The sequence below is a fragment of the Carlito syrichta genome, unplaced genomic scaffold, assembly GCF_000164805.1.
Source record: "Carlito syrichta isolate Samal-C Ts95f unplaced genomic scaffold, Tarsius_syrichta-2.0.1 Scaffold314760, whole genome shotgun sequence".
NCBI lineage: Eukaryota > Metazoa > Chordata > Mammalia > Primates > Tarsiidae > Carlito > Carlito syrichta.
Genome location: NW_007258856.1, coordinates 141,159 through 154,748, shown reverse-complemented (window position 1 = coordinate 154,748; position 13,590 = coordinate 141,159). Strand labels below are relative to the sequence as shown.

Below are 13,590 nucleotides of genomic sequence, written 5' to 3'. Positions count from 1 at the left end.
GGAGGGGCACCAGGTAGCACCAGCTCTGGACGGAAGCCAGTCCATTGGAGAGCACACTCATTCGCTCCGATGTGGCATTTAGACAAGCAACTGGCTGAAAGTGCTCATCTTTGGGGTATGGGAGGAAACGGGAGGACCCAGAGAAAACCCAGGCAGCCTTGAGAAAGACGTGCAGACTCCACTCCGTGGCCCCAGCTGGAAATCGATTGTTTTCAGTCATCAGTGTTAGAACGACATGATGTTGAACTAAAGGATGTTACTCGAGGACCTGCTGCACAACTCTCAGGAAGGCTCTGGCACTCCCACGAGAGGCTCTTGCCTTGCTCCGTCAGTGGCAAGAGCTCTCTGGGACAGCATGGCCTCAGGGAAAACTGAGGCAGTCCCTGAACACTACATCAGGAGCATGCGGGCTGACTCACTCCTCACGCGGGCTCTCTCGAAAGGGTCTCAGCAGCACATCTCCCTGGCTGACACACTCCTTTTGGTCAAAGCTCACCTTCCTGAGGAGCTGTAACAGCTAGCTTTTTCTGTGTAACAAGGCAGTCTGAAACAGTGGCTTTCTAGAAACATTTGAAGGCTGGCACCATGGCTCATGCCTGTAACCCCAATACTTTGGGAGGTCGAGGTAGGAGGATCACTTAAGCCTAGGTGTGCCAGACCAGCCTAGGCAACTAGTAAGATCTCATCTGTACAAAAAAAAAAAATCAAAAAATTAGCCAGGCATGGTTGCAGCCTACACTGGAGGCTGGGGCATAGGGAGCTCCTGAGTCCAGGAGGTGGAGGCTGTAGTGAGCCATGATTGCACCACCACACACCAGTTTAGGTGACAGAGTGACACTGCAACTTGAAAATATTAAAAATCTTAATTACAGATGGACATGGTGGCTTATGCCTGTTTCCTAGCACTTTAGATGGCTGGGGCAAGAGAATTGCCTGAGTCCAGGGGTTTAAGACCAGCCTGGGCAGCATGGCGAGACCTCATCTCTACAATATATCAAAAAATTAGCCAGGTGTGGTGGCGTATGCCTGTAGTTCCAGATAGGAAGGCTGAGGCCGGGGGATCACCTGAGCCTAGCAGGTTGAGACTGCAGTGGCCATGAGTGTGCCACTGCACTCCAGCCTGTGAGACAGACTGAGACCAACCCAACAAACACACACACACAGACAAAAAGTCTTAAATATTAGTTCAAACCTAAAACTATTACAAAGAGTCAAAGTATTTTTTACGCACTTGAGAGCCGGCTTTGTTGGCCCTGCCGATCTCAGATCCACCCAGTGGAGCTGGGTGGCTGTCATCTGATCTAGCCTGGCGTCTACTAGAGCAACAAGAAGGACATGTCTTCTGTCTGCTGTCCTCCAGCAGGCTGGCCTGGGCATGTCCTTCTCTCAGTAATGTTAGAAGCTCATGAGAAGACACAAAAGGCCTCTTGAGGGGGAGCACCTCCACTTCTGCCTCATTGTATTCACTGGAACCAGTCACATGACTGGAACACACCGCAAAGCTCCCTGGTGATGGATAAGGATGTGAGGAAGGTTGAAGGATGGCAGCCACATTTGCAAACGGCTTCCAAATCCAGTTGATCAGAGAGATTTTCTTTTCCTTTTCAAAAACATCACTGCCAACGTTGCCTCTAGCACCACGGCACCTGGGTATCAGTGCCAGAGAAACACAAGAAATAGGACAAATAGCACCAGACACATTTGAAAACCACTTTCTAATCCAGTTTTCTCACTGGTCAAGATCTAACCAGGAGAGTCAGTCCCATGAATCTGTTGGCCAACTTTAGATGCACAGCTTTTTTTTCCTCATTAACTGATAGTTTCACTTTTTCTAAAGAATTTACAATGAGATGCATCAGCTACTGAACACACTTTGCCTTGGCAGGCCCATAAATCACTGCAGGCTATTTTTTTGTTGTTGTTGTTACCTAGACCCATTTTAACCAACACATTTGCACTGGTTCCTTGAGCCTCTAAAGCTGGGGCTGTTTTATTTGCTATTGGGGCCATAGTCAGGGATAAACATCTTTGGAAACATATTTTAGTTTAGAAGTATCTTGTGAGGGTTAGAAATTCTTAGTCTAGCCAGTGAGATCTGGTGTAAATTATTCCACTGAGCTAGAAGCCAAACATGAGCCCCTGGGAGAAGGAAGCCCCCTCTCTGAGCTGTGGTTCCTAAACCAGTGGGAACAGCAGTGCAGCTCCCGCAGAGTTCGGTGGCCTGGTCTGAACTACTAAGGTCAGGTTCAAGGAGACTGGCTTAGTATGGAGAAACAGGGAGGTTTCACAGCACGTCTCCCCACAGTTATGACCCAGCACACAGAGATCAGGGGGCAAAGGTCTTCCCTAGTGCATCATCAAAAAGAGCAACATGCCATGGACACCTGCCACACTAACACCTCAGCACCCATCCTGAGAAACCCCAACTCCATCCAATGGCTACGATGATCTTTGCTATACATCCCCTTACCTTTGCCAAGGAAACAAAGCAAAGAATAAAATTAATGGAGTCAGCTCCATACAAAACCACCAGATGTTCATCTTCTCTGGTTCTGCAGAGAGAAAGACAAGGGAGAACATTAAGAGGAAACCGACTGGCAGGGGCCAGAAAACCCACCCGGCTGCTGCGAGGGATTGTGTGGCTGTGTGTCATTTTCCTTCTCAGAGACCCAACCACACACCCTCTGCCACACGTCTCGGCATCTCCATCCCATCATGTACACCTCCATGCATCAGGGGAGGCAGCACTTGCCAGAAACATGGGAGATCGGACACTGCACAGCATAAGCACGTGCCACCCACATCCCTAAAGCATCTGTGCTCAACACCCTCTTGTATCACTTATGGGAGGACCAAAAAACCTGGAAATTATAAAAAATTGAGTATCTATTTTGCACATTTAAACTTGAGTCACTTTCACAGTATTCTTTGTTTGATGTACTACCCCTACTGAAATGGATTTCCACTGCTCGATACAGTTTTTGAACTCATCAATTTCGCTGGCTTTGTTGCTTCCGCTATTTTCTGTTTCACCTCTTCCACATCAGCAAATGTTTCCCTTTGAGGACTTTCTTCTCGGGGATACACACACAAGAAAGGGAGAGACAGGGTGAAGAGGGAGGTGGGGGTACAGGGGTCATGCTGTTTCTGGTCAAAATCTGCTGAACACTCAGTGGGGCGTGGGCAGATGCATAGTCATGGTAAGAACTAGTCACCTGTTTGCCACAACTTGGCTTCAGCCCCGACAACTTTCACATACTGTGCCGCAACCTTCTCAAAACTTCCAGATAAATTTGATGGATTCCTAGAACACTTACCAAGCAGGGGAAGCCTATACTACAAGAAACCCACCTCCAAAAAGACAATTCCAGTTTTCTGAAGGTCCCCTTCGCGTACATACCACCCAGACAAAGCACTCATACCATACACACAAAGCATATTTCAATGCCATACCCCTATATCCCCTATACCTCTGGCTGCACCCCCTGAACACACCACCCACACACACCCCTAGTCCTTTCTTCCAAGAACAAGTCCTTTCCCCCTCCAGGACCATCCCAGGCCTCAGCTGACACAACCTGACCAAATTCCCCAGGGCCCCTAGTCTGCCTAGTCTGCCCTGTCTTCCTTACTCCTATTGGCTCTAGGAAGAAACCCTTGACCAGCAGAGTCAGCTCTACCCAAGGCCAGAGCTGTGACCACAGCAACCAGGATATGAGGTCAAGGCCCACCCCACCTGTGGGAAGGGGTCTGTAGTGGGTTGTGTTGCCCTAAGGATCCAGTATGCCATGGGAGAAGCCCTGGGCATCTGCAGGACATTCTACAAGCCTCCCCATCTTGGGGCACAGCCCATAAGATAGGACTGCTGATTCGGCCTCAGTAGCCAACAGTTTATAGTGGACCTGAAGCATGACCAGAAGGGCTGCTGGCACAGCTGGTCCTTGGCTTCAGCCCCTGACAGCCCCCTGTCCTCAGGAGACATGGGCAGCATCCTGTCCCCATTCCCCAAGCATCCAGCAAGTTTCCTATGAACCATCCAGAACCCTGAAGTTGCCTTGAGCTGACAAGTAGCCCTGTTTCCGCCCGATGACTGTTATCACTATCCCCCTTCCAGGCCATCTACACTGGTGTATGGACCAAGTCTGGACTGCTGACCCTGGGGCTGAGCTAGGCCAGACCCTGGCTTGGTTCCTCCAGTATAGGCTTTCTCTTCTTCCCCATCAGCTCCCAACAAAGACTGCAGACTGCACGGAAACCTAAGTCTTAACATTTCCTGTAGGATTCCTGTATTAATTATACAAATTAAATAATTATAATTGCTGTATTTATTTCAAGGTGAAGAGGAAAAGAAATGGTCCAAACGACTCTTACCTATCACAGTCTGGGTGTAGTTGAGCCTCAAGGGTGTGGACAAGGATAAGTGCTCCACCACACACTGAAGGAAGGCTCCTTGGTCTTCCAGAGAGGAGTTCAGCTTCAAGGAGCTAGTGATATTAAACGTACCATCCAGATTCTTGATGGGATGACCAGTGTTGACGTCCTCGAAAATCTCTAGGTGATAGGGTGATTTCTGCCTCCAAATTTTCCATGTTACATTAATAGGTTCTGGGTAGAACCCACTTAATTCACACAGATAATGATTGTCTCCATTCTCTCTCAATGTGCCGTTCGGATAAGCTTCCGGGGGGAAAAGGTCACAAAGCGTTAGGCCCAGCACATACTGGTCTTTGATCTCCTCCCAGTCTTATGTTATCCAGAAGCTCTCCCATCCCTGGCCTCTTGGAATTTCATCGAGACTTCAGGACATCAGCATTCCTTAGCAGGTATATAGCTTGGAACTCTCTCCGGGGAAGTTTTCTTTCTTTCTTTCTTTCTTTTTTTTAATAGGAGTCTCTATTGCCCACGCTGGAGTGCAGTGGCACACTCACAGCCACAGCAGCCTCAACCTGGTGGTCTCAGAGGATCCTGCCACCTCAGCTTTCCAAATAGCTAGACTACAGGCACACACCACCACCCAGCTAATTTTTTTACTTGCTGTAGAGACAAGGTCTTGCCAAGTTGCCAGGTTGTACTCCAACCCCTGGAATCAGGTAGTCCTATCACCTCCGCCTCCCAAAGAGCTGGGATTACAGGCGTGAGCCATGGTGTCCAGCCAGGGAAGATCTTAAGACCCACCAACAGAAAGGTAAGGAAAGACCAGAGCTCTTCCTCGGAACAGGTATCAGGAGGGCAGGACATCAGAGATTCTGTTTCCCAGGCCTGCCCTGAGGCCTAACACACTCATTGTAACAAATGCTGTAATAAGGGCTATGAAATTCTGGACCAGGAACCATGCACGAAAACCAATATGTATATCATAACACCACAGTAGCCTTCAGGACAAGGAACATGATCAAGAATAAAGAAGGAGCTGGGCTCGGTGGCTCAGCCTGTAATCCCGCGCCTTTGGGAGGCTGAGGTGAGTGGATTGACAGAGCCCGCGGGTTCGAGACCCGCCTGGACAGCGAGACCACATCTCTACAACAAATCAGAAAAATCAACCGGGCGTGGTAGCGCGCGCCTGTAATTCCGGCTACACGGAAGGCTGAGGCGGAAGGATTGCCGGAGCCCAGGGGGTCGAGGCTGCGGTCTGGGTGACAGAGTGAGACTCCAACTCAAAAAAAACAAAAAGAATAAAGAAGGTATTACTTGATGAAAAGGGATCAACTCTCCAAGAAGACATAACAAGCATTTATGTGTCCCCACGGGACAACAGACAGTCAAAATACGTGAAGCAGAAATAGACAGAAGTGCAAAAGAAGTAGACCCATACACTATGATAGTCGAAGACATCAAAACCCCTCTTGCATTAACTGATAGATCAAGTAGGCCGAGAAGCAGTAAGAACAGAGTTGAACAGAACAGCACTACCAGCCAACTGGATCTAATTGACACTTATGGAATACTTTACCCAACATCAGCTCAGTACCCATTCTTTCCAAGTTCACATGGAACATTCACCAAGATAGGTCACAATTCTGGGTCACAAAATACATGTTTCAAAGACTATAACTCATACAATGTATGTTATCAGATCTCAGTGGAACAAACTAGCTTTAACTAAGGAAAAAGGTAGCTGGAAAATCACAAATATCCTAGAGAATAAACCACACACTTTTAAATAATTCATGTCACAGAAGAAGACTCAAGAGAGATGTGTTAATGTTGGGAATGAAATGAAAATGCAACTTATCAAAATATGTGGGATGCAGCAAAAGCATTGCTGAGAGGCGAGTTTACATCATGGAATACATATATCATTAGAGGAAAGAGAAAGATGTAAAAAAAAAAGAAAAATAAGGCAAAATGAACAACAATCTCAAGAAGCTGCCACCTTAGGAAGCTAGGGGAAGAAGAGAAATGTAAGTTGAAAGCCAGCAGAAAACAAGAAATAGCAAAAAATCAATCAGAAAACAATGAAATTGAATAGCAAACGAATACAGAAATCAATGATCGGAAACTGTTTCTTTGAGAAGCTAAAGAAAACTGATCAGCTTTAGGTAGACTAACCAAGAAAAAAGAGAGAAAACAAATGAGTAATATCAGAAACCACACAGGGATTACCTACTGGTCCTGTGGACATTAAAAGAATAATAAAGGAATACTAAGAACAATTCTATGCCCGCAATTTGACAACTTAGATGAAATAGACCAATTCCTTGAATGACACAAACTACAAAACTCACAGAAAAAGTAGATAATGTCCATAATCCTACATCTATTAAAAAATTAAATCAATAACCCATTTTTTTAAAAAAAAGAAATCACCCTCAAAAAGAGAAAGGATGAGGCTCAGATGGTTTCACTGGTAAATTCTACCAAAGATTTAAGGAAAAGGAATACCAATTTTTGGCAATTAGTTCCAGAAACTAGGAGCAGAAGGAATACAGTTGACCTTATCCATGAGCCTAGTTTTACCCTAATAGCAAAACCATGTGAAGACATTACAGGAAAAGATAACTAGAGACCAACATCTCACATTGAAACAGGTGCTAAAATTCTGAACAAAATATTAGCAAATCTAACCCAACAACATATAAAAATAAGAATATACCATAACCACGAGGGACTTTTACAGGTATGCAAGACTGGATCATCATTTAAACTCAGTTAATGTAATCTATCACATCAACAGGCTAAAGAAGAAGATTGCTTGATCATATCAACCATGCAGAAAAAGCACTAGACAAAATCCAAAATCCACTAGACAAAACCCATTCATTTAAAAAACTCAGCAAACTAGGAATCAGGGAACCTCTCTCATGTTGATAAAGAGCACCTATAGCTAACGTGATACTTAATAGTTAGAAAGTAACATCGGGAACAGGCAAGATGTCCCTTCTAGCACTTCCTGTTCCACATTGTCACGAAAGCCTTAGTAAGTATAATAGAACAAGAATAAAGGGCATACGTATTTGGAAGATAAAAAAAACTGTATTTTTCATAGACTGCATGATTTATGTTGCAAAATCCCAAAGACTTGACTAATAAGATAATAAAAAAGGCCTCCTAAAACTTATAAGTGATCACAGAAAGTTGCAGGATGCAAAGTTAATAGACAAAAATCAATTACCTGAAAACATATCAACAGCAAACAATTAGAATCTGAAGTTAAAAATATAATACCATTTACATTAGCACAGCTCCTCATCTCAAAAAAGAATACTTAAGTGTTAATCTAACAAATCACGTACAGGAACTATGTGAGGAAAATTACAAAATTCTAAAGAAAGACAGAAAGAGAAGATCTAAATAAATGAAGAGATTATTCTGTGTTGCTGGCTAGGATGATTTAATACTGTCTTGGGTTTGGTTTTTTTTTCCCCTCCAAACAGATGTATTGAATAAAACCAAATTCTATATACCCCATGATCTAACCTGCTGCTTCCAAGTGTGGTCCTTTCTTACTAACATCTAAGAGAGATAGGTCCACAGAGTATTAAAAAGCAACTTACTCCAAAATAAATAGAAAAATGTCCAATGCACATGAAATGAACAGCCTAACTACTAGAGCTTCAGTAGTTCTATAAGATAATTACATAGGTAGGACTGAGTCCCTAGGACAGGCTGCTAGAGAACTGATATGACATCAAGAGGCCATTTTGTGCCCTGCCACTGTGATGCCATCATCCTTCTGGATCAGAATGTTTCCATTATCTGGTTCTAGACACACCACGGGAATATCACTAGACTCAGAGATTAGCTCAGCTGTGTGCTACGCTAGAACAGAAATCACTCCAGCATGCTCATCTGACAGGGTCCACAGCAGCCCAGATTATGTCCTTGTGACCAGTACACAAGACTCCAACACAGGATAGAATCTTTCTTTTGTCTTCCAAGTGCTGCTTCAAGGTTGCCTCCCACCCTGGCCCAGAGCACTCAATATTGTTAAGATGTTACTTCATCCCAGCTTGATCTATAGATTCAGTGCAATCTAAATAAAAATCCCACCAGGAGTGGTGGCTCACACCTGTAATCCCAGCACTTTGGCAGGTTGAGGAGAAAGGATTGCTTAAGCCCAGGGATTCGAGACCAGCCTGTGCAACTTGGCGAGACCTCGTCTCTACAATAAATAACTAGCTGGGTGTAGTGTTGCACGCCTGTGGTTCCAGCTTCTTGGAAGGCTGAGAGAAAGGATTACCTGAGCCCAGCAGGTCAAGGCTGCGATGGCTGACAGCATGCCACTGCACTTCAGCCTGGGCGACAGAGAGAGATTTGGAAAAAAGACAAGCCAAACACTGAGTAAATATTTGTGAATCACATATCTGATAAAGCCTTGTATCAGGAATACACAAAAGGGTCTTAAAATTCAACAGTAAGAAAAGAAATGAATTCCATTAAAAGATCTGAAATATCTCACTAAAGACAACATACAGATGGCAAATAAACATATGAAAAGATGTCCAATACTGTTTGCCATTAGGGAATTGCAAATTAAATCAACAAAGGAGAGACCACTCTACACTTATTGGAATAGCTAAAATCCAAAAAACAAACATCACCAAACGTTGACAAGGATGCAGATTGGCAGGAACTCTCATTCCATGCTGGCAGGAAATGATTTGGTTACTTTGGAAGACAATTGGCAGTTTCTTACAAAGCTAGTCATAGTATTAACACATGATCCAGTGATCATACTCCTAGGTGTTGAAAACGTATGACCACACAAAAACCTAAACATGAATGTTTACAGCAGCTTTATGCATAACTGGTCAAAATTGAAAGCAATAAAGATGTCCTCCAATAGTTGAACGGGTAAACTGAGGCACATCTATCCAATGCCGTATTATTCAGGCATAAAAAGAAATGATCAAGCCGAGATATGGAACCTAAAATGCATATGGCTAAGGGAAAGAAGCCATCTCAAAAATGATACATACTGAATGATTCCAATTGTATAACATTGTGGGAAAGGCAAAAGTATAGAGATAGTTAAAAGATCAGTGGCAGGAGGGGTTCAGTGAGAGAGACAAACATGTAAAACAGAGCAATTTCAGGACAGTAACTATTCTCTTTGACACTGGAATGATGGATGCATAACATTATGCATTTGTCAAAACTCACAGAACTGTAGAACACAGAGTGAACCTTAAGACTTGCACATTTTAAATGAATTGTTTTGGAGTATGAGGAATCCTTAGAAAATACAGACTGGAAGAAGCAAAATTAACCGTATTACAGTCAAAAGGAACCAAGGCTTCCTGGAGGATTAGCTGGTTCTAGCACTAAGGCAGGACATATGCAAGCTGAATTGGAGCAGCTTTCAGTGTCAAAACATCCAAAGTGCTTAAAATAAAACAGAACCCTAGATTATGTCAGAGGGACATAGGAGCCAACTGAAAGGGCTCCCAGTGACCAAAGATGGAACAATTTGAGAAGCAGAATAAATAAAGTAGTACTAGATTACAACCCAAAGTATAAAATAAATATCCCCAAGTCCTTATAAATACAAATAATTGAGCTGGGCATGGTGGCTCAGGCCAGTAATCCAGCACTTTGGGAGGCAAGGTGAAAGAATTGCCTGAGCTCAGGGGCTTGAGACCAGCCTTGTCAACGTGGTGAGACCTCATCTCTACAATAAATCAAGCAAGAATTCAGTGTGGAGTTGTGCACCTGTAGTTCCAGCTACCTGGAAAGCTGGGGGCAGAAGGATTGCCTGAGTCCAGCAAATCTAGGCTTTGGCAGCGGTGAGCGTGCCCCTGCACTCCAGCCTGGGTGACAGAGTTAGAATGTGACTGAGAAAACACTAATAATAATACAAATAATTGAATGAATTAATAAATAGGACAAAAGACATATCTCGTATGCAGAGAAATTGCAAAAAAATTATGAAGATACTTCACCCGGAAAAAGGAGCATCACTCCTCACACATGCAGTGTGGGCTACACAGAGTGACTTCCTCTCAAAAGGTGCAGTATGAAACTAGGGGCAAGGGGATGGTTATGGTGGAAAAACCAGGCAAATACTACTTGAACTAGGTGGACAAGTTCAACACCAATAGTCAAAATCATGTGATTGATGTGATGTGATGAAAATGGCACTTTACCTCTGGGATTCGCCCTCCAAAACCCCATAACCTTAAGTCTGATTAAGTTCCAGTAATGTTGCTTCCTACAATACACCTGCCCATACTCCTCAACACTGTCAAGGCTGTCAAAAACTAGGAAAGTGTAAGAAATTGTCATAGTCAAGAGGAGCCTAAGGACACGTGACAGTTAAATATAAGTTGGTATTCTAGTTGGCATCCTGGTACAGTAAGATGACATTAGGTAATGAAATTACCTAATGAAATCTGAATAAATGATGAATTTATTATTGAAATCTGAATAAATGATGAATTTCAATTAGGTGTAAAATGCCAATTAATGTAATTAATGAAATCTGAATAAATGATGAATTTCAATTAGGTGTAAAATGCCAATACTGGTTCATTAGCGATATCAAGTGTCCCATACTAATGCAAGCTATAGCAGAAATGGCATGCAGGGTGAGAATGGTATTATAACCAAGAATTCTAGCTTCTGAAAACTGTTTTCATGTTGTGAACTTTTCAGTGCAGCTTGTAGGAACAACTGAAATTTTGTTTTTTTGGATTTTTTTCCCTTTCTTTTGCACTCTGGAATCTCTTCATACAATGATCCTGTGGCTGTGACTAAGTACATACCCATTGCTCTAACTGTACTTGCTTGAGAAATTTCAGAAACCTGTTGTGGACCAAACTACAACTGAAACCTCATTGTTCAGAAGTCACCAGTGCCTGGAGAACCCAAGCAAGATTCTGAAGTCACCCTTGGTTATTGTTTAAACCACCCTGTTTGGGGTATTCTGTTATGGTGGCCTTAGAAAATTAATACATTCATAAGCTCACCCACGTATTCTCTGATCACTTTATAATAGAGGAAGGTTGAACCTCCAAGAGGTGTTTGGGGAAGCTGTTCTTGACCCTAACACCATGAGAACTGCAGGGCACTGCCCTCAGACACTCACCCAACACTTGCAGAAAGATCCTTCCCTGTGCCATGTAAGGGGTAACCACCACCTCGCACAGGAACTCTCCTTCTTCTCCCACCTGGACCCTCGGCAGCTGTAACGAGGCATTCCCCTCCTTTAGCCTCTCTGGAGACACGAAGGCTCCAGGTCGGAATGTTTCTTCATGATCTCCAAAAGACTCAAACAGCTTGATGTCGTCTTTGGACGTCTGATTCCTCCAAAACCACCTAACACCCATAACGTTGATGTCCAGGGGTACAGAACTAGAGATGTTGCAGGAGATGGCGATATTGTCATTCAGGAACACAGTCTGAGTGCTCCCGGCCATCTCCACTTTCAGAACACCTGTGGCAGCAAGAGAACACAATGTTCTAATCCATGAACATGCTTTTGGGATGTGCCAGGTGTAGACTGAATGCATGTGTCCTCCCAAAATTCATATGTTGAGGCCTAACCCAGAATGTAATTCTATTTGGAGATAGGGCTTTTAGGATATAATTAGGTCATAAGGGGGAAGTTCTCATGTATGTAATTAGTGACAACACAGGAAGACCATGTCCTTCTGCAAACCAGGAATGAGGTCCTCCCCAGAAACCAAATCAGCCATGCCTTCACCATGGACTTTCCACCTCCAGAACTGTAAGAAATAAATTTCTGGGCCAGGCATGGTGGTTCATGCCTATAATCCCTGCACTTTGGGATGCTGAGGTGGGAGGATTGCCTGAGCCCAGGAATTTAAGACCAGTAAGGGCACCATAACAAGACATTTTCTCTACAAACAAACAAACAAAACAACAAAAAAATTAGCTGGGCTTTATGGTACATGCCTGTAAGTCCCAGCTACTCAGGAGGTTGAAGCAGAAGGATCATCTGGGCTCAAAAGTTTGAGGCTGCAGTGAACTGTGACTGTGCCCTCAGCCTCCGCAACAGAGTGGAATACTGACAAAAAAAAAAAAAGACTGAAGTTTGTTTTTCTTAGGAAAGGTGTCATTAAAAAAAATATTGTTTTTAAAAAAATAGTTTATGTCTGTGACCCCAGCATTTTGGGAAGCTGACATGGGAGGATTGCTTGAGCCCAGGAATTTGAGACCAGCCTAGACAACACAGCAACATCTTTTCTCTACAAAAAATACAAAACTTAGCCAGGCCTGGTGGCACATAACTGTAGTTCCAGCTGCCTGGAAGGCTGGGCAGAAGGATCACCTGAGCCCAGCAGGTAGAGTCTGCAGTGAGCTGTGAATGTGCCACTGTACTCCAACCTGGGTGACAGACTGGGAAAGTTGCCATGAAGTCAAAACACTGTAGCCTGGGTGACAGAGTTTGAAAGTCACCATGAATTTAAAACAAACCCTTCTCAGCAAGGACCTTAGCAAACCCAAGAGAGGCAAGGCAGGGGGTGGTGCTCACACGTGTAATGCAGGCACTTTGGAATGCGGGGGCAAGAGAAGTGCCTGAGCCCAGCCTGGATAACTTAACATGACATAATCTCCACATTTTTTTAAAAAACATGCCAGGAGTAATGGCACATGCCTAAGCTCCAGCTGATTGGAAGGCTGAGGTGCCACCCGAGCCCAGCAGGTCGAGGTTGCCATTGCCCTGACCCTGCCACTTCACTCAGCCTGGGTGGAGAGTAAGACTCTGACATTGCTTTGTATCTCTCACTGTTTCTCTTCTTGGCACTAACCCTTCAAGATCCTTCCACACTGCCACATGCACAGCGTGCTCACCGCTTGAAGCGGCCTCCTGATCCTCCCTGGCGAGTTTCTCACTGGCTCGCCTTCATCCCCACTGAAGCAGGGCATCCAGAGAGTCTCCTAGATGCCCACATTCCCACACCACTGGGTGTCACTGAGGGCCATCCTGGTCAGGGGAATAAATGTCAATGCTCTGGTTGTCCTCCTAGTTCTACATAGGTTTAAATATCTCTTCACATGCATTTCAGTCTGTGAGTTTCCTGTGTGACAGATGAGTCTCCGGAGAGATTGAAAGTCACCAGCCACAGTGAAAACACTCCCCTGGCTCTCAGCAAGAACCTTAGCAAACCAAAGATGGGCGGGGCA

The 13,590-nt window shown here is 44.3% G+C and overlaps 1 protein-coding gene across 1 annotated transcript in view; it reads right to left on the bottom strand.

The window, feature by feature from the left end:
• Positions 1–1,167: 1,167 nt before the first annotated feature.
• NCR3LG1 (natural killer cell cytotoxicity receptor 3 ligand 1) overlaps positions 1,168–13,590 on the bottom strand; it is a 13,122-nt gene continuing 699 nt past the window's right edge. Inside the window, exons 2-5 of the mRNA XM_021719485.1 lie at positions 11,528–11,875; positions 4,372–4,677; positions 2,471–2,552; positions 1,168–1,646 (exon numbers count right to left, since the gene is read on the bottom strand). Of these exons, the coding sequence (XP_021575160.1) occupies positions 1,202–1,646; positions 2,471–2,552; positions 4,372–4,677; positions 11,528–11,875 (1,181 nt within the window). The 3' untranslated portion in view covers positions 1,168–1,201. The remainder of the gene's footprint in view (positions 1,647–2,470; positions 2,553–4,371; positions 4,678–11,527; positions 11,876–13,590) is intronic.